Raw genomic sequence first — 24593 nt, forward strand, 5'->3', positions numbered from 1 at the left:
TATACATAGGAGTCTGCTGTCACTAGACTGTTTTTAAGAGGCAGATGTTTAGAATGCATGAAAGCATCATTCACAGTCCTCATATGTAATGGTAAAAGTAGGAGTCATCAGTTGTAAACTTTATTTTCATTCCCTTTTCTCTCCCTTTTCTTTTTTAAATGTGTAGGTTTTGTATGCTCATATGGAAGAGGATAATCATTTGACAGTATTTGAAAAATTGTTTATCTTAGCATTTTTTGTGGGAATTGAAATGTACCCCATTTGAAAAATGTCTCTAGCACACATATCGTCACAAACTTAACCTCACGCATACGTAGTAGTATTTCGGGATAGGAGATTATTTCAGAATTAGAATGGTAAAGTTACTTGCAGTATTTATTTATGCTCGTTAGATTCTTATCCTTGAAAGTATACTACAAGGTTTGTAGTGGTGAAATAGCTATGTGCTAAAGGTCTGCTTCAGTCTTCAAAATGTTTTCATCTGGTGAACTTAGACTGTTCTCTGTAGACTACTAGAGATACCTTTATAATCTCTGTTTTCTCTTCACTTATACTGCTTTTCAGTGGTTTTATCCTCTGTGGAGGTTAAGAACGCTGCTGCTGACTTGGTTTTTTTTTACAGGAGCTCTGGCAAGTCTTGCTGCAGGACACATTCAGCTACCTGACCTACTTCTATCTTAGGACTGACCATGCTCTTAAAAAATGGAACATCTGCCCAAACATTAGCTGCTTCACTGCAAAACTAAAAAAGCCAGTAAAGATAGACTGAGCTAAGATGCAAGCCTGTAGTTTGAAGGGGCTATGGTACAGGAATACATTTCTTCTGATCACCTCTCCTACAAGGCAATGAGCTTTGGCCAGAGACTGCAGAAGACTGTAAGGGAGAATAGTGTCTTAAACAGCCTGAGCAAATTTCTCAGATCAATTTGTCATACCCCTTAGTTCTTGCTAACTTTTCTGATGAGTACGTAACAGGTTATAAAGAACTAATGGTACTGATTCTCCTTCATTAAATGTCTGTCTTATACTTATTTGCTTTTTAAAAGCCAGAAACCTAAATTAAGACTTTGAATCACTTTTAATGAAATATATATTGCCCTTAGGATTCATGTAGTTAGTTAATAGGTTGTATCAACGTCTAAATTTGTTGTACAGACCATAACACTAGCAACATGATGATTGTATGGTGAATAATTTCCAAGTACATTGTATGTGAGGATTATGAGAGGCTATGAAACGTGCGTATTAAATTTTGCATGTCAGTATTATTACTAAATATCAAAACAGCACAAATGATTTTTTTCATAAAACAAATCTCTTTCTACCTCTTACATCATTGTTTTATGGAGTTGAAAAGACCAAAAAAAAAAAAACTATTGGAAGAGGCAATCAGTGAGTTTTTTGTCTCTAATTGTCTGCTAAGTTATGCCTGTGCTATATGTGTCCTCCTGTCAGCTACCTGAGGATATAAAAAGCTGAATAGCGAAGTTCTTTAATGTGCTTTTACTGCCAGCTGAGAAGCACAGACTGTGCTTCCCTTGCTTGTGAGAAAGTGGAATTAAAATGTCTGACTTGCTATTCTTTTCAAGCCATGAAATGGGTTATTTCCCAGGTTCTAATAAATACATATGGATATAGGAAACCATCAGGCCTTTCCACTCTGTGGAAAAATGCACACTTATACAAGCTGTCGTGACTCCTGGTTGGATCCAAGTGTTTGTTATTTTAAGCCTAGCCACCTCGTGATGTACTGTTCTCTGTCAAAGGTGTATTCAGTTGACGCTCTTTTTGCTAAAAGGAAAGCCATATCTTGCGCAGTCACCCTGTATGCAAAATCAAACATGCTTGGTTCAAGCTGTACTGTCAGTAAAGATGATAGAGTTAGAAATGAGGCTTGATTAATCTGCGTTAGCCAGCTCGTCTTTTGATGACATGAGGTATATCACATCTCGTGTTCAGTTTATGAAAAGAAGGCAGAGAGAATACCAGAAAACACCTGAGTTGTTGTTAGCAGTGAGGGCTTTAGTAGACAACTTCAGAATGCAGGATGCTGTTGCTGATGACTTCAGAGCCTGTAAAAACTTTCTTACCTGTTTATCAAGGAGGTCACATTAATACAGATCGATACTGACCTTTTTACTTGGGCTGATGTTAAAGCGTCTTGAGGATAATGTTCAAAGCACGTGTCAATATATTGTGCAGTTACTACTACTACTTTGAGTATTCAAATCTACCTTTCATCAGCAGGAGAGAGTTTAGTATTAAAAAGCAGTATACATTAGCTCTGTGGTGTTGTGTCTCAACGTACTCTGATCCTGAGTGTATATGTTGTAGACGTTTCTTATCTCCAGGTGGAAGTCCTGGAGGGAGAACATCGAGCGTTCCTCTGAGGACAGAGATCCTCAGCATTTGAGGAAGGGAGTGACTTTGGCACCAGTTCCAGTACTGAGTTCTCAAATGTGTAAGAAATGCCCTGGAGAAATAAGTAGATATGGACATGTCCTAGATCCGTCTGTTGCATTAAATGCTAAATTTGGGTGAACAGTGCAACGGTTACTTGTCAAGTGATGCAGCTATAATTCCTCTTTCCCATCCTTCAGAAAGGACACTGTTTCCCTGTCTGCTAGAGTGACCTTCATATTCAACCATTCGTGAAGAAGAATGGTTACCTTTCCAATAGTACTGATTATGTTACCTTCCCAATAGTAATGATTATTTTTCAGAATTTGGAAGTCAGGATGGATCTCTGATGTAGCCTCTACAGGCAGCATGTTACTGAAGATATTTTTTTGAGAGCCAACTGAGGTGATCTTCCTGTGGCCTTAATCTGAGGGCGTCATGGAAGTTGTCATCCCGAGACTGAAAGCTTTGAACCAGTTTTGGATGTTGAAAGATAGGATTGCAGATAGAAAACATAAATATAAAATATTCCCCTCTTTTGAACTGGAGGTTGCTACAGCACAAAATATATATGAGAGAAAAAATAATGAAACCGTTGTGTTTCATAAGGGTCTGTTTTTGTGCTATTGTCTGCCATTGTAGGAATCACAGCTGAAGAAGTAGTCTTCTGAGGGTACTTAAGTGTGATATGCATGCAGAGTGTGATGTGTTTGCCTCTGGAGGGGCATCCAAACTGAAAAACTGAGTGTAGCTAGGAATATTGCCTCCATTATCAAAAGGAAGCTGAAGAAAAGAAGACAATAAACCCAAAACACAAATAACTATTTTAAATCAGTTGTCAGCAATTTGATTTTTTTACTGCTGAACGGTTTAAGCCATTCCACGCAGTAGCCTCATTGTGTTTGCTAGCTGTTTGCTGAGAGAGCTAAGAAGCTTTGGTCCAAAAGTATCTCTTCCTTCTAAGACCTAAAGCAATTAAAGCATCCAGTATTTGAAAGCCCACATAAAACATCCCTTTATTTTTTGTTCATGTTAACTGTGGAGAGTTAGTTAGGGAGTGCTAGTGTGATAAGCCCTGCACAAATAGTGGAGTAGCTGTGCTGGCTGTTAAAGCCTATTTTGAAGAGCTTAGTGGCATGTAAAAAAAACCAGGAGCAACCAAAATAGAACATGATTTTGTAGTGAGGCTACCAACTAAATATATAAAAATATTTATTTTCGTTGCTGCATGTTATCATTGCAAAACGTTTTCTTGGAGCTATAAAATGTAGGTGTAATGCTAGAGTGGTTTTATTCCAGAAAAGCATAAGAGAGCGCTTTGGGGTGTTCTGGAGGTTCTTTCGTCACGCGGGTCGTGGCCTCTGGCGTGCTTTGCATGTCTCTAACTATAAAATCATTTGTATAGCTGACGTCGGATAGCTGAAGGAATCTTTGCAGCAGTCAGGGCTGTCCTGACTTCTCAAACCATAACCGAGAGTTTCCTAGCAGAAGGAGCGTGTCTGTTCTCCAGCACTGTTTTACTGACCAAATAATCTCTTTGGGCTGTAACCTGAAGCTGCACTAACAAGCTCCTTGAATCTTTCCGCACTGCATAACTGGGCCCTGAGTTAAGAAGGGTGCAAACAAATTTTGAGCTGTGTCAAACCTGGGGTCATTCCAAGGCCAAAGATATCATTTGTCAGTCTTGACTTTTTTTTTTTTTTTTTTTTTTAAACTTGTGTTCTGTTTAGTTGCCTTCAAACATACAAAAAGAGAAATGCCTTAGCAGCAATATGGAATTGAAGAGGGTTTGTTTTTGCCTTTTTGTTCCTTTGTTTGGATGAAAGGGGCCACAGCAGACACAAAAATACTAACCTTTTAATAAAATACAGTACAGTAAATTGAAAGCTTTATGTAAGTTAATGTTTGGTAAAATTTGAAGGGGAAAAAATTTAAACTTGGATTTAAGATCTCGCTCCATTGCAGTATTTGAACAACCATGAACTAGCTTGACGTAAGTTCTAAAGCGCTGGTGTAAAAATGTCAGTATGACAGTGGTATGTTTATAGTTTTATATTGTTCTTAAAAAAACACATGCAGAAAATATTTGTATAGTATGTATGTACTATATTTATCACTGTAGGTTTTTGATCAAGATCCAGATACTTGGGGGGGAAATTACATTTTCAGATTAGGCAGTTTGTTTTCAAAGATTGCATGTATTTCCTTCATGTTGTACATTCATTTGAAAATATTAACGTCAACATTCCTACCATATGTTTGGTTGCATGTGCTTAATTTATAAGTGACGACAATTCAAAGATGGTCGGTACAGAGTACTCTAATACTTCTTAGGTCAAAAACTTTTTCATACAGTGTTTTAAAAACATGATACTACTTAACTCTGATTTTTTTCCTTCAACTGTTGTTTTGTAGTTTCACCAGTGATAATTAAAGAATGGGCTGCTTACAAAGGCAAATCTCCTCAAACCCCTGAGCTGGTGGAAGCACTTGCGTTCAGGGAATGGACCTGTCCTAATCTGAAGAAGCTGTGGCTGGGAAAAGCAGTAGAAGACAAGAACCGAAGAATGAGGGCATTTTTAGCCTGTATGAGATCAGATACACCAGCAATGCTCAATCCAACTAATGTGCCCACTCATCTTATGGTGCTCTGTTGTGTACTAAGGTCAGTTTTATCTTAAGGTAAAACAGAGTGAAGGAACGGTTTTACTGTACTGCATAATCTCTCTGACATATTTAACTGTATTAAACTGTGAGTTTAGAAAGTGCTAATTCATATTTGTAAGTTCATTGAGGGGGTCTTTTTCTTTTAGAATATCGCTTTTGAGTCTTAGAAGCATGCTGTATGCTTCAGGGTTTCTTTCTTCAGTGTCTAGAAGGCTGAAGGGAGAAGAAGAAAAAATACCTTGTTTTGCAAAGAGGCCACTGTAGCATTTGCATTAGGTTACACTTGTTACACTCAAGGCTCCAACCTACTAGAAAATAACATTTGGTGTTTCAGTGGTTGTGCTGATAGTTGTAACGCAAAAGAGAAAGTACTTCAGAGACAGCTGCTTAGCAGCTTATCAGGAGGGAGAAAGTTCACGTGAATGATATTCTGCCTGTCATGTGCTAGATTCCTTCTGCTAGAATTGCTCATCTAGTTGATGTGATGATAACCTGCAGTTGAAGTATAGTATTAAAGAGGAAGTCACAAGATCCAAAATACTTAACTGTTTAATTTTCAGATTGAAAATTGGACTAGGAATGAATGATGCTTACCTTTTGGAAAGGGGTGATTATTTTTTTGATACGATTGCTTATAAATCTGGCAGAATCCAAGGTTAGCATGTTGTACAGGAAAAATTTTAAGCCATCTTTGAGCCTGATAAGTGGAAATTTGTCTTCAATTTTACTTTACTTTCTCTTGCCTTTGGAGCACTAAAGTGCTCATCTTTTTTTCCTCGTAGACTAGTAAGCATGCAAAAATAGACCAAACAGTATCATAGACAAAGCAGAACTTCACATTCATTTGTATAGCCCGTTTCTTTCCTGTGACATATGGCATATATAGGTTAATGTTTATTAAGACGCGAAGTTTTACTTGGCACTTGTTTGGAATGACAAGCATAAAATTCGCTGACTAGATCATTTTTGAACAATGTGTTATCTGGAAAACAGGTTCACAACATCTTTTTACCATTAGTCCTTTTAATAAAGACCATTAGTCTTTATATTATTTTATTTTTATATGTACTAGAATCTACTTTTTGCTTACATTCTGTTTTGGTCGCCTGTTCTCCATTTCTTCACTGGAAGTGGACTGCTGTTCTGATGTGAATTACGTAACTAATTAACAGCCAGCAGCTCTTCTATATGATGTTAAACAAATTTAAGCTTTAAATCTATTTAGATGTTGGCTTTTTAATTTCTTAAGTCTAGACAACTACACAAACTTTGTTGTTGTTGTTGCATCCTGGTGATTTCTGATCATATAAAATACCACTTAATTTGGCAGTTAAAGGAAGGATGTAAATAATTATTGGCTTCCTCTGTAGGTATATGGTACAGTGGCCAGGGGTTCGTATACTTCGTCGCCAAGAACTTGATGCTTTTCTTGCCCAAGCATTGTCTCCAAAGCTCTATGAGCCTGACCAGCTTCAGGAACTCAAGGTAATTCTTAACTGTGACTTCCATTACCAAGAGGTTTATTCCCAGCTGATCCACGCTGTTAACTATAGTGGGTGATGTGTATAGGCCTGTCTCACTAAAAACCTTGGATATTTACATATGCTTTCGTAAATATCAATCTTGGTATTTTTAAGTGTTGCAAAGACTGTTAATCAGTGCTGTTTCATTGATTCGATCGATTAGTAAAATTTTAAAGGTGTTTTACCTTACACAACTTTTCTTACTATTTCCTGAGTAACTGCCTCTTGGAAGTTTAAAACAAATATGTTTCCATTAAAAGTTCTTAATATGCTGACTTTGGTATTTTACCATGGTTCAGCGTTCAAAAGAGATGTATAGTTTGTGTTTCAGGTAAAGAAATGGAGAGACTTGCATAACCTTGAATGAAGAAATGCAGGAGAAGATAAGGGGAAACAGTTTGTTAATACTGACAGAATTGTAGAAATAATTGTTCTGAGGATTTTAAAAGTTAAAAAATCTTTTAAGTTTTTGGGTTTTCTAGTACAGTAGTATTACATTAAGTAAATACAGCTAGTTAAGTGATAGAATTGTTTAGTGCAGTATCCTATTGTAAATACAGAACGCATATCAACCCTGTGCAAAATCCCCTTACTCTGTGGTATTTCCCCAACCAGCCACTTCATGCTCACAGTGGAATTTCCTCTTCTAATTTTTGGGCTAAAAGACACGTGAAATTTGGTTTTACTTTTACACTGTTTGCTCTTAGAAATCTTTTTCAAAACCTATCACCAAGTTCTGTACTCTGAATCAAGTAAATGGTAGAATTTAGTCCTTTGTTTGAAGCAATTATTTTTCTGAATGGAAATAATTTTAGATCCACTTTTTTACGTAACTAAAGTCCAATGGTATTTTTGTTAACTGGCAAATAAGGGAGGCAGTAGATTTACAGGGAATGAACAACTGTAAGGTATCCATCTTATCTCCTGTCTGCACCAGTGATCGACGTAGCAAAGGAGGTGAGATTCTGATCACCTCTTCATCATGTAACCTCATGTTGGAGAAGTCATCTCAGATGGTCTTTCAGGTTCTTATGTATAAGGTGGAGGGCCGAAGTTAGGAAAGTCTGGTGACCAGTTCTGTTCTCAGCAGTGCACGAACACGTGCAGTCCTTAAATTGGCAAGGAGAGAAAGGTACCTTTTTTCCAAGTTTGTTCATGTTCACAGATACACGGTGCAGAAGAAGCACACACAAAAGCAGCAGTCCTAGCGCTGCTATTCACAGAAGCAATGGTGATTAAGCTCATGCAGATATCAGCTATCAGGATTTTCTAAGGAATGTTTTGCCACTAAAACCGAGTTAACAAGAGCATTCTCAAAGCCAGAAAGTGACTGATTTCTCATCTGTGGGTGACAAGCAGCCTCTACCTTGCATTCCTGAATGTAGCACCCTGGGAAGGACTTCTCAGTCTGCGTTTGTAAACCAAATAAACCTGAGTGTGGAATCCCAACTCTTAGGCACAGAAGAACTAATAAATGTAAAGAGAAATAAACAACTGAATGCACTTCAGAATCTGTTTGAATTTGTCACTCAGGAAGTAGAGAATTCACATTTTATGAGTCTTGGAGTTTAACAGGAAAAAATAAATCCTCTTCCTCTCCCCATACGTCGAAGAATGAATACCAAAAGTTCAAAATAAAAAAAAAAAAATCCAACAGGAAGAAATTCCTCTGGCCTTTCCTTACTCAAAAAAGATATGAAGGAACACAAGACAAAGCTACAGCAAAGACCTGATGAGTTCTTGCAAGACTGCTTATTTGCTTCAGCACTTAAGACTGGATTGCTGCTAATGTGGATTACAACCATATTAGACTCCTGAGAATAGCATTTTTGAGTACTCTTCATTACTGCTGATTACTTAACGGGAGCCTAAATGCAGTCCATGAGGAGAATCGTAAAGATGTTTGAACTCCCCTTGAAGATGTTTACTGGATGTTCATGCTCGAAACACTGGGTGCTTATTGGGCTTTCAGAATCCCGGAGATAGTGGACTTTCTAAAAAGGTGATTTTCTGCATTGTATGAGGAGCAGTACTTTGCCCTAAGGGAAGCATGTGGCCAGCCTCTATCCAAGGACTGAACTAACAGTGGGTTATCCTGCATGTTCAGAAGAAATACACGTACGCTCACCTGAGGTGACAAACGTTGGACTCAGCAGAGTAGGAGAAGAGCGCCTTTAAAAGTCTCAGGGAGAGAATGGTACAAGACATCTACCTCAAGGTCTTAAAGCTGAATAATTGTACCTGTGAGTATCAGTGGAAACTCAAATGTGTAGGCAAGGCTGGATGTGTCAAAGAACAGCAGTGTATCAGCAACTCAGTCTTCAGTGTCCATTTTCAAAACCCCGCATAATAAAGAGATAACATCGATGGGTATAGATTTTGGCAAAGGTATCTACAAGAGTTATCAAAGTAAATAGTCTTGCCTCTATCTTCAGGTTTGATGAAAAGAGGAGGAAAACCCACTGTGAAAATTGCTGGATTTAGAGATCTAAGAAAGGAATTCCCAGATAAAAAATTTTTTGCATTCCAACAGAAAAATGAAAGGCAGAGACAAGGCAAGTGATAAACAGGATACAAGTATTTTTGTTTACTAGAAATTGTTCTCCAATTTTTATTTTAAAATCATACATGGAGAGTAATATGGATCATTTCCATAATATTTGTTGGTTAACTGAAAGATGCAGTATTTCATGCAATGTTGTTACTGTCTTCATATGAAGCAGCTGCTTCTCTTTTTGTTGAAGTCAGACAGAAAGAGCAGCTGAGTTTGAACCCAGCTGCATATCTGCAAAACGATCTGGATAGTCTTTTGGATCTTACAGGTTGCTTATGCATAAGGAAGGTAATGTAGTTTAATTTTCAAATTTAATACCAAAGTCCTGAAAATGTTGCCAAGAAAGGGCTGATATTTTTTAAAAGTATATCGGAAAACATTAGTGATTATATTCTCTCGTTTCTAAGCTAAAAATGTATTTGCTGCAAGCAAATCCTCTTTGTTTTCACCATCAGCTCTTATTCACTATGTCATTCTACCTTTGCACATCTATCCTGCATTCTAAATAAAGCTCTTATATTCATAAGAACAGTACTTCATTAATAGGAGCCACCTTCTATCATAGCAAAATCTTGAAGAAGATATTTGAAATTCTGTTAGAAAGGAGTTGGAAGGGAAATGCAATACATGGGAAGAAAGCTTGAATGCTCACATCGAGCTCATTCCTGAAGCTTTCTACAAAATATCTCAGAAGTGCAAGATTATTTGGAAAAAAAGAATCTTATTTTTAATGAAATTTTCTACAGTTAATTTCCTGTCTATCTTAAAAGCTTCTGTTTGCTATAGTATGTTTTAGCTTTGTTTGAAAAACTGTGTACTGTATATTTATGAATGATCTTAATGCAGCTGAAGTATGCATCCCATGTTTTACACAAGAAACACAATTTACAGATGTTTATTATTTTCCTTGAAACTTTTACTGGCTCCTCAATGATGAATTGAGTTCAAACAGAAAATATCAGAAATCATTGCCTGTGCTTTGTCTTTGAGGCAACAGAGTTTTTTTTGGTTTTCTCTCACCTCTAGAATGGACGGATGGGACCAGCCTCTTTTAAGTATTGCAGTTTTGCTTATATAGGTGATAGATTATATGGCACTCTGCTAGTCAAACTGGCAATAGCACGTAAAAAGTTTGGAACAACTTTTTAAAATTACTTTATTTTTGTGTGTTTTGAAAATAATATATCTCTTGGAATAATTTTGAATTAAATCTCGTTACTATCTTACTAAATTTACTTTTTTTTTTTTAAAAAACAGATTGAGAATCTCGATCCCCGAGGAATTCAGCTGTCTGCTTTATTTATGAGTGGTGTCGATATGGCACTTTTTGCAAATGATGCTTGCGGACAGCCAATTCCATGGGAGCACTGCTGTCCGTGGATGTATTTTGATGGAAAATTATTCCAGACCAAGCTCATCAAAGCAAGCCGGGAGAAAGTTCCTCTCATTGACCTCTGTGATGGTCAGGTGTGTAGTTTTGGAATGTAATAACAGAATATCAAGCGTGCCAAATTTTTATCAGTGTTAGATGTGGTTTATCGGTCGTTATTTACTTAATGTATCGTCTTTCTACTTGAAAAGGAAATACAAGGTGAAGGGCTAACTTGCCAGCTCTGTTTAAGTCTCTTACTTTCCTGTTGATGGCTGAGATGGCATTTTGGTAGATTTTTGTAAAAAGTAAACTATGTAAATTTTTCTTTGATTTAATTTTGATCCTCTCTGGAAACTGAAAATTGAATACAATTATAATGTAATGAGCTACTTAGATTTGAAAACTCTCTCTGCTCCTTCAGACAAGTAATGTTGTTTTTTTTTGTATCAAGATGGCATTACGGTCGCAAAGGACTAAGCTGCAGTGGTTTTACAAAGAAAGAAAACTTTATTTCTAATGTAATTTACAGACAATAAAGTCATTCTCGCGGTCTTTAAGTTCAAAATATCTTCACATTTCTTACAACCATCTTTAAAATACAAATAAATTCTATGAATTAGGTACAACAAAAAGTTATTATCTAGTTGTAAAAACGGAAACTGATGAAATCAACCGTTTACTAAACGATCAAACTTCTTTTTTTCTTTTTTACACTTTTCGGGAGGTGTGAAATCCTTCACCAAAACAACTTAGACTTAGCCTGTTCTTACTTCTGACTCCAGGGAAACTGATTATAGATAAAGTAATGATGATGGCTGTGGTCACACTCAGGCTTGTTAACCTCTAGACTTGCTTTAGCCTGTTTACATAGGTTTTGCTTTGCAGTCCAGGCTTGTGATGTTTATTTTGCTTGAAGTAGAGGGCTGTATTAAGTGTTTAAGAGACTAGAATAAGCTTGCTCAGTTCCTTTCTGGAAGAACCCTTTTGATTTGTTGCAAATTCTTTCTGTGTTATCAGCCTCTAAACTGTCTCAGTATTCATACTCCCATCTCTCTACTCATACATAAGGATTTTCTTGTGAACAATTAGAATATTGTTGAACTATTATTAGGTAGGCAAGACAGATTATTGTCATTTAAACAACTAGCTTTATGAACTAGCATTTATTTTATGAATAACTAACTAGCTTTAGGAAAGTTATTTTCACTACCTATCTACGTTCTTTTGCTTGCCTCTGAATCTATTGTGTAAATATAATTTACACAATTGAAATGAGAATTTTAACATCTGTTTGTCACCTTCTCTTTATTCATAGGCTGAGCAGGCAGCCAAGGTTGAAAAGATGCGTCAGAGCATCCTAGAAGGATTAAATTTCTCCAGGCAGAACCATCCTCTCCCTTTCCCTCCTCCACCTGCCATGCCTTTCTATCCAGCTTCTATGTATCCTCGACACTTTGGGCCAGTCCCACCACCTCAGGGCAGGGGGAGAGGCTTTGCTGGTAAGTGATGGGACAGCAGTGTGATACACATTGGTATGAAGTGTTATCTTGTCTTTCCCATGCTAAAACTGTGAACTGATTTGCTTGTTCAATTTCATAGGAAAAATACATGAAAATAAGTGGTTAGCATGTGATGTCGTGTGCCAGTCACTGCATTTTGTGGTTATTTTTATTAGTGATAGCCTAGCAATACAGAATGTGTTGTATTGCTGCATATTTCCATCAGGATTTTTAGTAGCTGTGCCAGATCAAAATAGTTTTACTACTATTGTATGAAAAGTAAAAAAGAGGAACTGCTCGACACTGAATGATATGACAAGGCTCTTATTTGCACTGTATTTTGCTTCAAAATGTTTATGTTTATAAATATTAAGATTGCCTTAATTAATGGACATAGTTTAACTCTCAAGGTTGAAGGCAACCTTTCCTTCTTCCCATCCCTCTTTATTTTGCTACAGTCATTTAACTATTGGCACCCTTTAGTGTAAGTACTGGAGATCACTGAATAAACCGTTCCAGGCTGTTTCTAGATTTATTTCCTTGCTCGTAGTCATGCCCCCGGATACAGGGAACTATACATATGATAATATTGGACATTCAGAGTAAGACGTTCTTGGGGTGCCACCACTGTAGCCATTGAAGCTTATAGCCAAAAGTTGCTGCAAGCATTTCAATGCTAATTATACCATACAAGGTAGGATACCCCTTCCAAACCCAAGGCCTGCTATTGTGGATAAGGGACCCCTCCTCACGCACTAAGACTGCAGAAAATCTTTGGGTAGGGCTTTCTCCGAGGTGGTGATGTGCTCCTACGTAACTTCTGCCTGGGCCAGGGGGGTTTCCGTGTTGCTGCGTTCCCCTTGCTGCTGAGCCTGCCGGCTTCTCCTGCCTAACGTGCAGAAGGGCAGCAGTGGCTGTTGACTCTAGTAGGACGGTGGCAGCAGCTTCTGTGTTAGGGGAACTCCCACCTGCCTGGCCCCCTCACAGCTTTTCCCCTGTCTTTCTTTACCCTGGGTCTAACAGGAGTCTATGGCTTCGGAGGCCCTTATGGGGAAACAGTAGCAACAGGCGCTTACCGGGCCTTCCGGGTGGCAGCAGCTGCAGGACACTCCGGAGCCTTCTCTGGCAATGACAGCAACAGGACTAGCAAGTTTCAGGGCGGTAATTATACCCAAAACCCTTTTCTTAGAGCTTCTGGCAACAGCTTCCTTCACTTTACAGTTTGGTCTGAGGCTTATCTACTGACTGCCGGTTTTCCCTTCTCCCTAACTGTCTCCAGCTCTCGTTCTTCTCGAGCCTTCTCAGGTTGCTATAAAATCACTTACTGTCTGCTCTGCTCTTCTAGAGTCTTTTCCCTAGGTCCCTTTGGCAAACTGGTCTCAGTGTCAACCTGTCTCTTACATGCCTAGAAAATCCTTGTTCAAATACAGAATAGTTTTAAAATTTAATGGGACGTTCTGTCTTCGGTGCTTTAAAATGGTAGGATGAGCTCTGTAGTCAAGTGAACTTTGCTTGAATGTATTAACAATTATTTTCTAAAACTTGAGGACAATTGAGCTTTTTGGAAAAATGACTCACTATGGAAATTCTTGACTTCTTGACTTTTGTGTTACTGCTAACCCATTCTTCACTGCTGTCACGTCAGTGTGGACATAGGCATAAGATTCTTTTTTTTTTTTTTTTTTTTTGTGTGTGGTCCTTGCTTTTCTCTTATATGAGGCAGGACAGTAGAAAACTGTTAATTCTCATTGCACATTTAGGGTGGAATTTTTCCATATATTTAGCTGTTCTTTCTGGCCTCTGAGCTTTTATTCTAAGAGTGAACATACCTCTAATGCTTTGTTATGTGAATAATGTTGCCACTGTAGACAATATGCATTTGAAGCTGAAAGGCTAGCACAGAGAAGTATGAAGCTTTCTGAATTTAATCAGTAATTTAGTCCCTAGTATATTAACATTTGAAGACTAATCACGGCTGCATAAATGCTATGTTTTGTAACCCTTTTAGTGCTGACAGTCTTACCATAACATCTGGCTCAATTGTGCTTACCTAGGTTTCTTGAAATATCTATTATGCCCTAGTGTTTTTTTTAAGGGCAAAAAAAAAAAAAAGATATGAACAACTTGAATAGCAGTTACGTTTGTTGTTTTGGACAATTGTTTTGGACAATTAAGATTTTTACCGCTTTCTTGGGAGAGGGAAAGCGTAAAGATACCTTTTACACAGAGATCAGTTTAAACGGTGTGTACTTATAACAACTTAGCATTAATACAGGTGTTCTGCCTAATAAGTTGTTCACAGAAATGATAACCTTTGTGTCTTATGCTCATGTTTGGTGTTCAATAAAAAGTGATTTTAAACTATTAAAAATTTTCTCCATTAAGAATGTAGTAAGAAATAATCTTCAGATAGCTTGTGAAATTTCACTTCAGTTTCTTAACGCTGATCTAACATGTATTTTTAATTAGTGAAACTGAAGCTGTCATGTAATCATTGTCCGATTCAGAATTCATATATATTTTAAAAAAGAAGGAGGAATAAGAAGGCTCTTGGAGCTGTAATTCTTCTGAATGGCCAAACCGTACCTGTCAAAAATCTGAGGGAACATGTTTTTCGTTCATTAGTAACTTTCATGTTATGATTGTGAATATCAAGTTTTGGTTTTGCTTTTATGTGCAGGAGTCCAACCTATTCCTTCTCAGGGAGGGAAACTTGAAATTGCCGGCACTGTAGTCGGCCATTGGGCTGGAAGCAGACGTGGACGAGGGGGTAGAGGGCCGTTTCCTCTGCAGGTCGTTTCTGTTGGAGGACCAGCGAGAGGGTAAGTGCAACTTGTAGAATTTATGATTGGAATGGAAGAAGAACTGGGAGAAGTAGGGCATTAGAAATTGCATGCAGTGCATTTTGGGATGCATTAGGTATATTATACCTGCTGAGTATTTCTGAGAAACCATTTCTGTTCATTTTAAAATGTATTAAATGAGTTATTCAGATGACTATAAACCTTTTTATATGGAAAAAAAAAATCAGATTCTGAATCTGACATGTATATGAATCATTTTGCCTGAGGAAGTGGCCTGAGGGCCTTTCCCTTACAGGAAGTCAATAAATATATTTTACACGATCAAAACTATCACCATGCTTTATTATTTTCTTGGTTATGCTAGAATACTTATAACAAAGTATGATAAATTTTTGAGTAACTTCATTTTATAAATCTTCTCTAAAACTGAAAACAACTAAAGGACACTTACAGGTTTAACAGTTCTCTACTACTGTCATGGTGGGAGATATGCTTAAATGAATACTTATTTCTTCAGCCATTTCATTTCATTTCACTACTGCTGAAATTAAAGTGCACAACATTTCTAACAAATAAATTCTTTGTCATAAAAATATCTAGAGCTTTACATTTTTTACGATTATATTTTTCCAGAAGGGTACTGTTCTGTGCATTACAGAACTGTCTATCATCCTTAATTAGGTTGTATCTGTTCTAGTAGACAACTCCCAAAGTTGCCATGTGATTCATGTATTATGTCTGCCTTTAACTGTGTTAAAGGAATGGAGTACAGAAGGTATATTCATGTCATCTAGAGCCAGGAAGCAGTCTGAAGGAGTAGGTCTGAGCTGTGCAAATTCCTCTCTATCCATTAATTTCATCAAGCATGCACTCTAAAGCTGGACGCTAAACTCAGCGTTAACTGTTTGAATGCCTGTCTTGTGGACTGAGTGAGGAAATGACGGGACCTAAAGTCCTGCAAGAATGGGACCAGGAGAGGGAGATATAAGAACAGCAGAAACGAAGTTCAGCAGCAGGAAATAGACTTGGTATAAGAAAGCACAAAACTGACATTTTGAAGGGAGCCAATTTAGTCAGGAACACTTTATACTCTAAAATGAGATTCAGTTGCCAAAATGTTGGCATCTAGGGCTGTTTTAGACACTTCAGACAGCTGTTCAAAGGGAACTGTACAGGTTAGCAGAGATGGTGCAGGACTTAGGACACCTCTGCTCTTCTGGAATAGCAGCAGATATCAGTGGATTAACCTAAGGTATCTGATGAGGCACTGGGCTCCTCTGGGTATTTTAATCTTATTTTTCAGTTTTAGTGCACAAAATAACGTTGTTCCTCATTTAAACGAGGTTAGTATGTTGTTATAAATTCTCCTGTTCGAGGATCTAACTTAAAAACAGAATCCGGCCTACTGTAGAGCTTTCTTCTTTTCTTAAGCTGAATGCACTGTTTGCAGTACTGTTTGTGAAAAAGGTCGACATAATTTATACTGTCATAATCAAGGGTGCTGTTTGACTGAAGCATCATGAATGATTATCTAGAGACACCTTTAGGCTCTGATCTGTCTTACATTTATACATACCATTGACTTTACTCATTTGAATAACAATTTCTCCATTTTCTGAAGAAGCAAACACATGAGTTTGTGCAAAATATCAGTAGTAAGGAACTAACACTGGCAAGTCCTAAATTAAGAGCCTTCCTTACCTAGGAAGCAGTAAAATCACTAAAAGGGTGTTATTGCTCCTGTAAGTACCTTTATGACAGAAATACTGCTCTCCAATAGTAGCTTTTGTGTTAAGAGATAAAAACGTGTCACATTTTCATTCTGTCAAGAGGTGCTACCTTTGGGCAGTTAGGTTTGTATGCAAGTTGTCACCTCAAAAAGACAGAAAAATTCTGAATGCCGGACCTTCCTGTCTCAGTCACATCCTGTTGAGTTAAATTCTGTAGAGTTATTAAAGTTACTCAAAGGAAAAAACTACCACAGGCAGAGATAGTGTCAATCGATACTAAAAATAAAATAGGAAAACACACAAATGTTAGTGTACCATCTAAAAACAGGTGTCTTAAAGATTGGATTCCTTGCCCGTAGATGCTATTTGCTACTAAAGAACAATTTAGTAGGAAAGTGCACGCTTTGTTGTCTGTACTTTTATCATCTAGTTCTGCACACCTCTATTTCATTATTTTATCTGCTTCAGCAAAGAGGATCATGTCAGGTTTGTCTACACCATTCTCTCATATCTCTTTGCAACATTAAACTTAGTGTTCTTACCATTGTATCATATGCCTTTCATTAGCTTTGATCCAACAATATATCTGGTGTGACAGGAGTCTGAGTTGGAAAAATCCATTATTTAGCTCCCTGAAGGGTATACTTTCACCATTTAAATAATTAGGTCAAGAAAAGAGTAGCCTTGTTGTAATCTTTAGATGAAGCAAGAGTAATTGAATGTAAAATGCACTTCTTTAGTCTGCTTTTTTCTTTTAAATTCCATTATTTAATTGCTGAATGTGGGGATTTGCAGTGTGTGTGAAGAGACTTGCACGGCACGGAACAGTGTTTCTCCACTGAGTCAGTTCAACTTAACCTTAGTTGTTACAGCGCAGCAGCAGCAGGAAGTAGGAGCACTAAGCAAAATCTTAACTCCTACTTAGGATGTTTTTTGCAAAATTGGCTCACATGGACCTTGCTGGCATATGGGAATTGTTGAGTGACGAGACATTAGCTATATGGAAAATGAGATATGGTTGGAGAATTGCAGCTGTCATTTGTTGCCAGAATGGCATACTGTGCAGTTGCAGCCCACGCAGCTTGGAAACTGTGCTGGATGTAGAGCTGGATCTGAACGCCATCTGGCTGTTCTATGTGAGCTTTAGAGGGGTCAGTCATGACACTGTGACCTCATGGTAGCAGGCAGTGGATTTGGAGGAAAAGTAGAACAATCTGTTACTGTTGGTATTTCCAGTAGAGAAAATGAAAACAATTTTTTAGGTGAGAATAGACCTTGACATAATAATGAAGAAAGTTAAGTTTCTGCAATTGTTTGCATTAAAATAGTTTGAGTTGAATGAAAGTTTATTTTGGTCTGATCTAATCTTTATTGAATCAAATAGAAAAGCTGCCACCTGATGTGTCCTGGTTGGAAGCCTCCATTTGAAAGTGTTCCAAACTTGATAAATTGCTACACAAGTCAGATGTGCCTGAAGCCTCCATTTTTTTCCTCATGTTCTTAGATCACTTTGTATTCTCCCATCAAAACGAAAGCAATTTTGTATTTTTCCTTCCTTACTTTTATCTGATTTCTTCTCTGTCTGGCATGGAGGTTGATGAGAAGTATTAAGTAGAAGGAATTGGCTTATAAATGGTTCAAATTGCTTGTGCATTTTTTTTAAGGTGAACCTATTTTGATCTCTTTTGAAGGACTGTAAAGATAAGTTGATACTGTAAAAATGATTTTGCAAAACTTGAAAATCCTCGTTTATTGCTTCTTTAAGAGTGAGTTATAGAAATTGTCATTTTATTGCTAGGAAAAGAAAAGGTTGGTTATAAATTATACACTTGCAAGTAGCAGAACCCTGTAATTCTGAATTGACTAATTACGTTGCTCCTTTAAAGAAAGGCGGATTTTAGTCACTAGACAATAAAGCTAAAAAAAATCTTTAAGCAAAATAAAATTTAAAGTACTTTTAAATAAGCTTTATGTGTATCTATCTTTCTTCCTTTTTCTCAATGCTTACAGGCGTCCTAGAGGAGTTATTTCCACTCCAGTGATAAGAACTTTTGGAAGAGGTGGAAGGTACTATGGGAGAGGTTATAAAAGCCAGGGAGCAATTCAGGTAATAAAGCCGTGTGCTTGACTTCAAAACACTCTGATTTACTGGCTAGTATAGTATGGACTTCCAGACCAGCTAACATTGACCAGCACAGCTTTAAAATATGGAAGTGTTTCTTGCAATGATATTGCCTACTTGTTGAAGCTGTAGGCTGCACAACTGGTGATGACAGACTAGTGTTCCAGCTCAGTGATAAGCAAACTTTAGTCATACAGACAGAAGCTGAAAAATATATTTTGATGTAAGGGCAGCACCTACACAGTTCTAACTAGCTGTGAGAAAAGGAGAGAATTTAGAAGAATGAGAGAAATACAAACCAGAAATAAATTGGCAGCTTTTATTCCCCCTCCCACCCTTTCCCAGTTTGTGTTCTGGGGTCACAGTCCAATCTCACGAAGAAAAAAGAAGCAGCAGTAGAAGGATCGTTGCTGTTGCATAGCTCCAAAACTAAGCGCTAACCCTAAACTTCTAGGAAACAAAAGACCAGTCTTTGCCACCGTGAGTGCACAACTTCATTTTGGGCAACAATGTATGAAAAATCTGAAAGTCTGTTGGTCGTAGTTTTTGCCTTTCCCGTGGATCGTTTAAATCTAGCTGAAGCAAAGTGGTGTTTCATATTAAGCGCCAGTTGCTTCGGAGTTATGTTTTCCTCCCTTTTTCATTGTTCTTGCTGCTCTGCAGTTTTGAATGTTAATGCAAGTCCCCAGGGTAATGGACGACTGGGTGTTAAATAGGTGGGAAACTTTCCCAATAAATATATCATATGGCTTTGCAATTTGTTGTATAGATATCAGTAGCTAAGAGTAGGGGAGTGTTTGCAGGTATCAGACAGTAAGAGGAGTGTTCTCTGCTAGATAATGAAGAAACTAGTAGCTTCAAATAAAACTCACTGTGTTCCAGGTGTAAAAATATAAATACATCACTTCTCTTACTTGTTAAATTTCTGTGTACGTGGATTTGTGTGATACCTGCAAATTTACCTGTGTATTTGAAGCTTTAAATCTTTTACTTTAAATAGAAGAGAAAGCACTGTGTTAATTATTTGGTATCTCATTTCCAAGTACTTCAGTGCATGATACCAAGGAAGCCTGGAGAAAGAGCTTCCAAATATGTTAGGCTTACTGTAGTTTTACATATGTAAACCTAGTTCAGATAATACTTTTAGGCAGATAGTCTTAACAGACAGTCAGCAAGTTTAGGCATTCATATTTTTATTAATTATATGTAATCTGGATGGTAAATACATAGGGTCACAAGTTACTTGGTCTAAAATTGAGCCTGAGCTATTGAGAAGAAAGATAAATGGTGATATTTTCTGTAGATTAGTCCTGAGCTCATCAGATTTTACCACCATCAGTCAAATTTATAGTTTGTTCCTTTTACAGGAAAAGGAACAAAATGTGGATTCAGATGCACGTGGCAAGGGAGAACTTGGGAAACTTAATGCGTGAAGGGTAGATTTCAATAACCAATTAAGATTAACTGGCAGCAGTGTACTTACAAACGTAGGCAGTTAAGGAAAGAATGCTTACGTGGGTGCAGGCTCCAGTATGCACTTTTTACACCAAGTAAGATCCTCTCTGTAGAATCCAGTTACTTTATTGATTATAATTGTGAGGCGACATGAGTAAAGGCTAGAGAATCTAATTGCAACTAGCAGGTTGTACTTATCAAATACGAAAGAAATGCCTATTTCTTCACAATATAAAATCTTTCACTCTTGATTCTGGAAGGAAAAGCATGTGTTTAACGTAACGCTTAGTAGGAAAGCCTAAAAAATACATTTATACCTGTGATAAGTACGTATTAGCCTCATATGCTAGTTACATACCTATGCAATGTTAGTACAGAATCATATGTTGTGATTTCCTGAAAAACAAAGTGTATGATGCTGGTATTGGAGAATAACAGTTTTTAAGTATTTCACCTGCAAAATCCTTCAGCAATTCAGAAAAGAATTAACCATGCTGTTTCTAGTATGTCAAAGTTGAGATTATTATACTATGAAACTGTGTTCCTGCTTGAGGTATATAAGATGTCCATATCTTAGTCATTTCTTAGTATTTGACTTTGTTAACGGTGTGATAGATATCCACGCTGCTTCTTAGCAACCCAACCTACTTGTTTTATTTTGTTGTTTAAAGCTTAATATGTTTCTGGAATGCTAGGATTCATTGCTGCAGATACTTAAGAGCTACTTATAGGTTCTGTTGCTACATAATTCTGGGTTTTATTGCTATAGTCAATCTTGTAAGATTCTACTCTATGCTTTTCATATGAAGTCACCTTCCTAATCTCAAAAGCATATAGATCAGTATAGGTAGGATTGCATTATACTCTTGCAGTTCTTTAATAATTGTCTGAAAATAAGTTTTGATTTGTATTTGAATAATATGTAATCATGTCATTAAATTATATTGTATATGAACAAAGAAGCAGTTAAGCTAAATATTAATTCTCCATTCTGGTATTTCCAGGCTTTTATGTAGCTCTTAGCTCACAAATAACTATCAGAGTGTAAAGTGCAATTTACCAAAGGAATATAAGGAAGCATGGCTAGAAAGCACTCAGAAATACTGAAATTCTTTCACATCTGTGCTAACCTGTGATGTTAATTTTGTACGCCAGCAGTATATAATAGTCAGCGTTCACCTGTGATACTACTTCCACACACTGCATGCTGCCTATTAATAATGTCACTGTAACAGATTGCAAATATATAGCAGTTGTTCTTTAGTAATTTTCTTCTTTTTTTAAAAACTAGGGCAAACCTCCTTATGCTGCTTCAGCAGAAGAAGTAGCCAAAGAACTTAAGTCAAAATCAGAGGAATCTAAATCCTCAATTGTGTCTTCAGATGGATCCCTGGCTGAAAATGGAGTTGTGAATGAGGAAAAACCAGCTTCCCAGATGAATGGGAATACAGGAGACATCAGGGCTTCCAATCAGTCTGAAAGTGCCTTGAGTAATGACTCTAAAATGTGCAATACAAATCCTCACTTAAATGCACTAAATGCAGACAGTGTTTGCCATAAAGATGATACTCTTGAGGCCACTGTCTTAAAAAAAGAAGAGTAAACTTATTTTTTATAGAGGGTGAAGGATGTTGGGAAGGGTCAGGATTAGGAATATCTGGAAAGAAAGAGAGCCTACAGTTACGTACATTTTTTCCTTTCCGTAAGAGAAAAATGAGGACTTTGGAAATTCGGATCCCTCTTTGATGTCAGAGATTTAAACAACACATTTTTAGTTTTAACCAGTTGTAGTCAAAATGCTACAATAAAACAAAAAAGAAAGAGAATGAAGAGCATTTGACTCCCGCACTTAAAATGAAGTATACATAAAGTTTAAACTGGTTATGACAAAAGCTTGTAGTTTTGTTTTTTGAAATATAAAGAAAACAAATTTTGGCAGTCTTTAAGTATATATAGCTTAAAATATAATTTTTAGTACTTGGCACCATATGTATGCCATTATATTTGATTTTGCATTACTGTGTCACAATAAAGCTTTCTTTAAGGCTTTGATTTCATGATTATGGGGGGAAAAAGGCACAACCACAGTTTTCTTTCTTAAATTTCATCACCGTTGATGTGGTTCTTTTGTGTTAAAATGTGCAAACTATCGAAACTAAAAATTATAGAGTAATATTGCAGTTCTGCTGATTTTAAATATACATCATACATACTTTACAAGCAAGTTAAATGGAGATAAACTTGAAATCATAGAAGATGCAAATGACCTTTCAAAATAAACACAATGTGTTCTGAAACTTTTTGTGACTAATACCATGCATCCGTGATCAATGAACTATGTGGTTTTGAATCAGACGTAGACCATTAGTACTACTATTTGAGCTAAACTTCTGCATGGTTCATAATTTTTAAAGTGTGTAGTTAATATTATGCATGTTATTGTCCTCTTTCTTCCATTCTTACAAGTACTGTGCCCATTTGCAAAACAAAAAGCTAATAATCAGTAATAGTCCTATAAAAGATGTTAACTATGTTTAGTCATTGACTGATCTTGCTCTAACCTTAAAATTTTGTGATTATTGACCTCTGTTGCATTTATTCTAAAACTTAAAAAAAAAAAAATTATCTAGCCGTTTTGAATATCAACGTTACCCTGGTGTACTCATTGCTGTATGCATTATTGTTCTCTGTTGCTGTTTTATGCCTTCATATTAGCAAATATGAAATTCTGTGAAAAACAAAAAAAAAAGCTTTGATCTTCAAAAAAAAAAAAGTACCCCCCTTCTGTAGCAGGAAACAAATGGCTTGTTCTTGAGAACTTTCCCATCAAGAATTTAGTATAAGCAAATATACCTGTATCATTTTGATGTTTTTGTTAGTGTTTCCAAACTTAATGTACTTCAAAATCAGAATCATTTCTTTATATTCGTTTTCATATAATTCTCCTGATGCTCTTCATCACACATTAGTGATCAGAAATGAGGTGTAATTCCCCATTCCCTGCCCGCAAGAGCTAAGTAGGTATCTTAATGTAAGTTGAAGGGAGTTCTGCCCCAACTCATGGATTGTGCAAGAATGAACTACTGTTGGGTTTGATTGGTTGTAGATGGATTGTGGTGTGGTGTATTTGAAGGCTATTGAATGCAACTTACAGTGCTTAATAAAAATCTTTATTCTTTTAGTATAAAATACTGTATGCCTTTTTTGTCAAGTATTTTTTTAATTAACATGTTGTAAATAAAAGTTTTCCTATGCCCAAATAAACTGATTGAGTTAGCAGACTACATAATGTCCTCCCAAGAGATGGAGAAAGAAAACGCAACCAAACTCATACACTGCCAGCGTTGGGGAATATCACACTTAATCAGAGGAATGCTTTGTGCTTTTTTTGTTTTATACAGCTACTTCAGATGTCCACTTCTAAATGCAAGACGGTTAACATGATGCAAATATTTGACTGAAATAACAAGGGCAAAAACAAAACACAAAAAAAAAAAAAACCCAAAAAAGGATGCTTGCAGTGCTGCGTCAGCATTGTATTTGAAATATAAGGTGATCAGCAATGCCTGTATCTCGGCTCCTCTTAGCTGAGAAGAAATCATTGAGTTATGCAGGTGTTTTTTCTGCATAATGGTTATACTGACATAGCACGAGGAGTTATAAAGGTGTGTGCTGCAGTTGCTATCAGGATGGCTTTTCTATCGAGGCACACCCTTATTGTCTGCTGTCTCTATCTCAGTGTTCATCTGTTTACTCTGGTGCCTGACACACACTGTTAAAAACAGTCTTGCCCTGAGCGTTTTTGATCTCATGTTGTGTCTACGTGAGTGGTGTTAACAGCTCTGCACGCTCTTCGGCTCTTCGCATAGATGCAGTTTATAGCAGCACAGCTGTGTTTTGTGCAAATTGCAGCAATCGCTCTTCCTCCCTCCCTCCAGAAGTAACAGGCTGGAGAGCAGCAGTTTCGCTGGTGTAACTGCAGCTTTGCTGGGGATCCTGCTGTTGAGCTCTGTGGGGATAGTGTCCCTTCCACCCTGCGCTGATAGTTTGTTATCCTCCCATGTCAGAGCCTGTTTATTCCGGAGGTATTATCCAGCCTCTTGTTCTGGTGAAGTTAGGAGTTAGCAATTGCCCTCTTTCCCAGCAGTATTTTACTGTTGTAGCGTGAATCAGTGATTTGCATGGAATAATCAGTATCGACAGTTTGGTGTAATGTACGTGGATGATTTCGCCAATGTGGTGCTTCCTGGAAGTATAATGATTTCACTCTTTTCCTTGATGCAGCTATGCCAGCAAAGTTTTTCTTGTGCAGTCAAGATGCGAAAAGCCATCCACGCAAGCTGGACTGAAGTTAAGATGTGAACGTACAGCAAATTAACTACTTCGTTGGCCCAAACGAAGTCATTTATAACGTGATGCCTTTATGCTTTTCAGAAATTGTTTTTTCTCTCTGCAAATCATATGTAC

At 37.1% G+C, this 24593-nt stretch overlaps 1 protein-coding gene across 2 annotated transcripts in view; it reads left to right on the forward strand.

Annotated features, from left to right (window-relative positions):
• The window catches only part of FAM120A (family with sequence similarity 120 member A), a 58115-nt gene extending 34800 nt beyond the window's left edge, over positions 1-23315 (forward strand). Inside the window, exons 11-18 of one of the 2 annotated variants that reach the window (XM_068906715.1) lie at positions 4816-5065; positions 6438-6552; positions 10402-10611; positions 11832-12015; positions 13039-13176; positions 14696-14837; positions 18560-18656; positions 21418-23315. In XM_068906715.1, coding sequence (XP_068762816.1) covers positions 4816-5065; positions 6438-6552; positions 10402-10611; positions 11832-12015; positions 13039-13176; positions 14696-14837; positions 18560-18656; positions 21418-21729 — 1448 coding nt within the window. In that variant the 3' untranslated portion in view covers positions 21730-23315. The remainder of the gene's footprint in view (positions 1-4815; positions 5066-6437; positions 6553-10401; positions 10612-11831; positions 12016-13038; positions 13177-14695; positions 14838-18559; positions 18657-21417) is intronic. The other variant, XM_068906714.1, reaches the window with a different exon arrangement.
• The last annotated feature ends 1278 nt before the right edge of the window (positions 23316-24593 follow it).

The sequence above is a fragment of the Struthio camelus genome, chromosome 14 (assembly GCF_040807025.1).
Source record: "Struthio camelus isolate bStrCam1 chromosome 14, bStrCam1.hap1, whole genome shotgun sequence".
Classification (NCBI taxonomy): domain Eukaryota; kingdom Metazoa; phylum Chordata; class Aves; order Struthioniformes; family Struthionidae; genus Struthio; species Struthio camelus.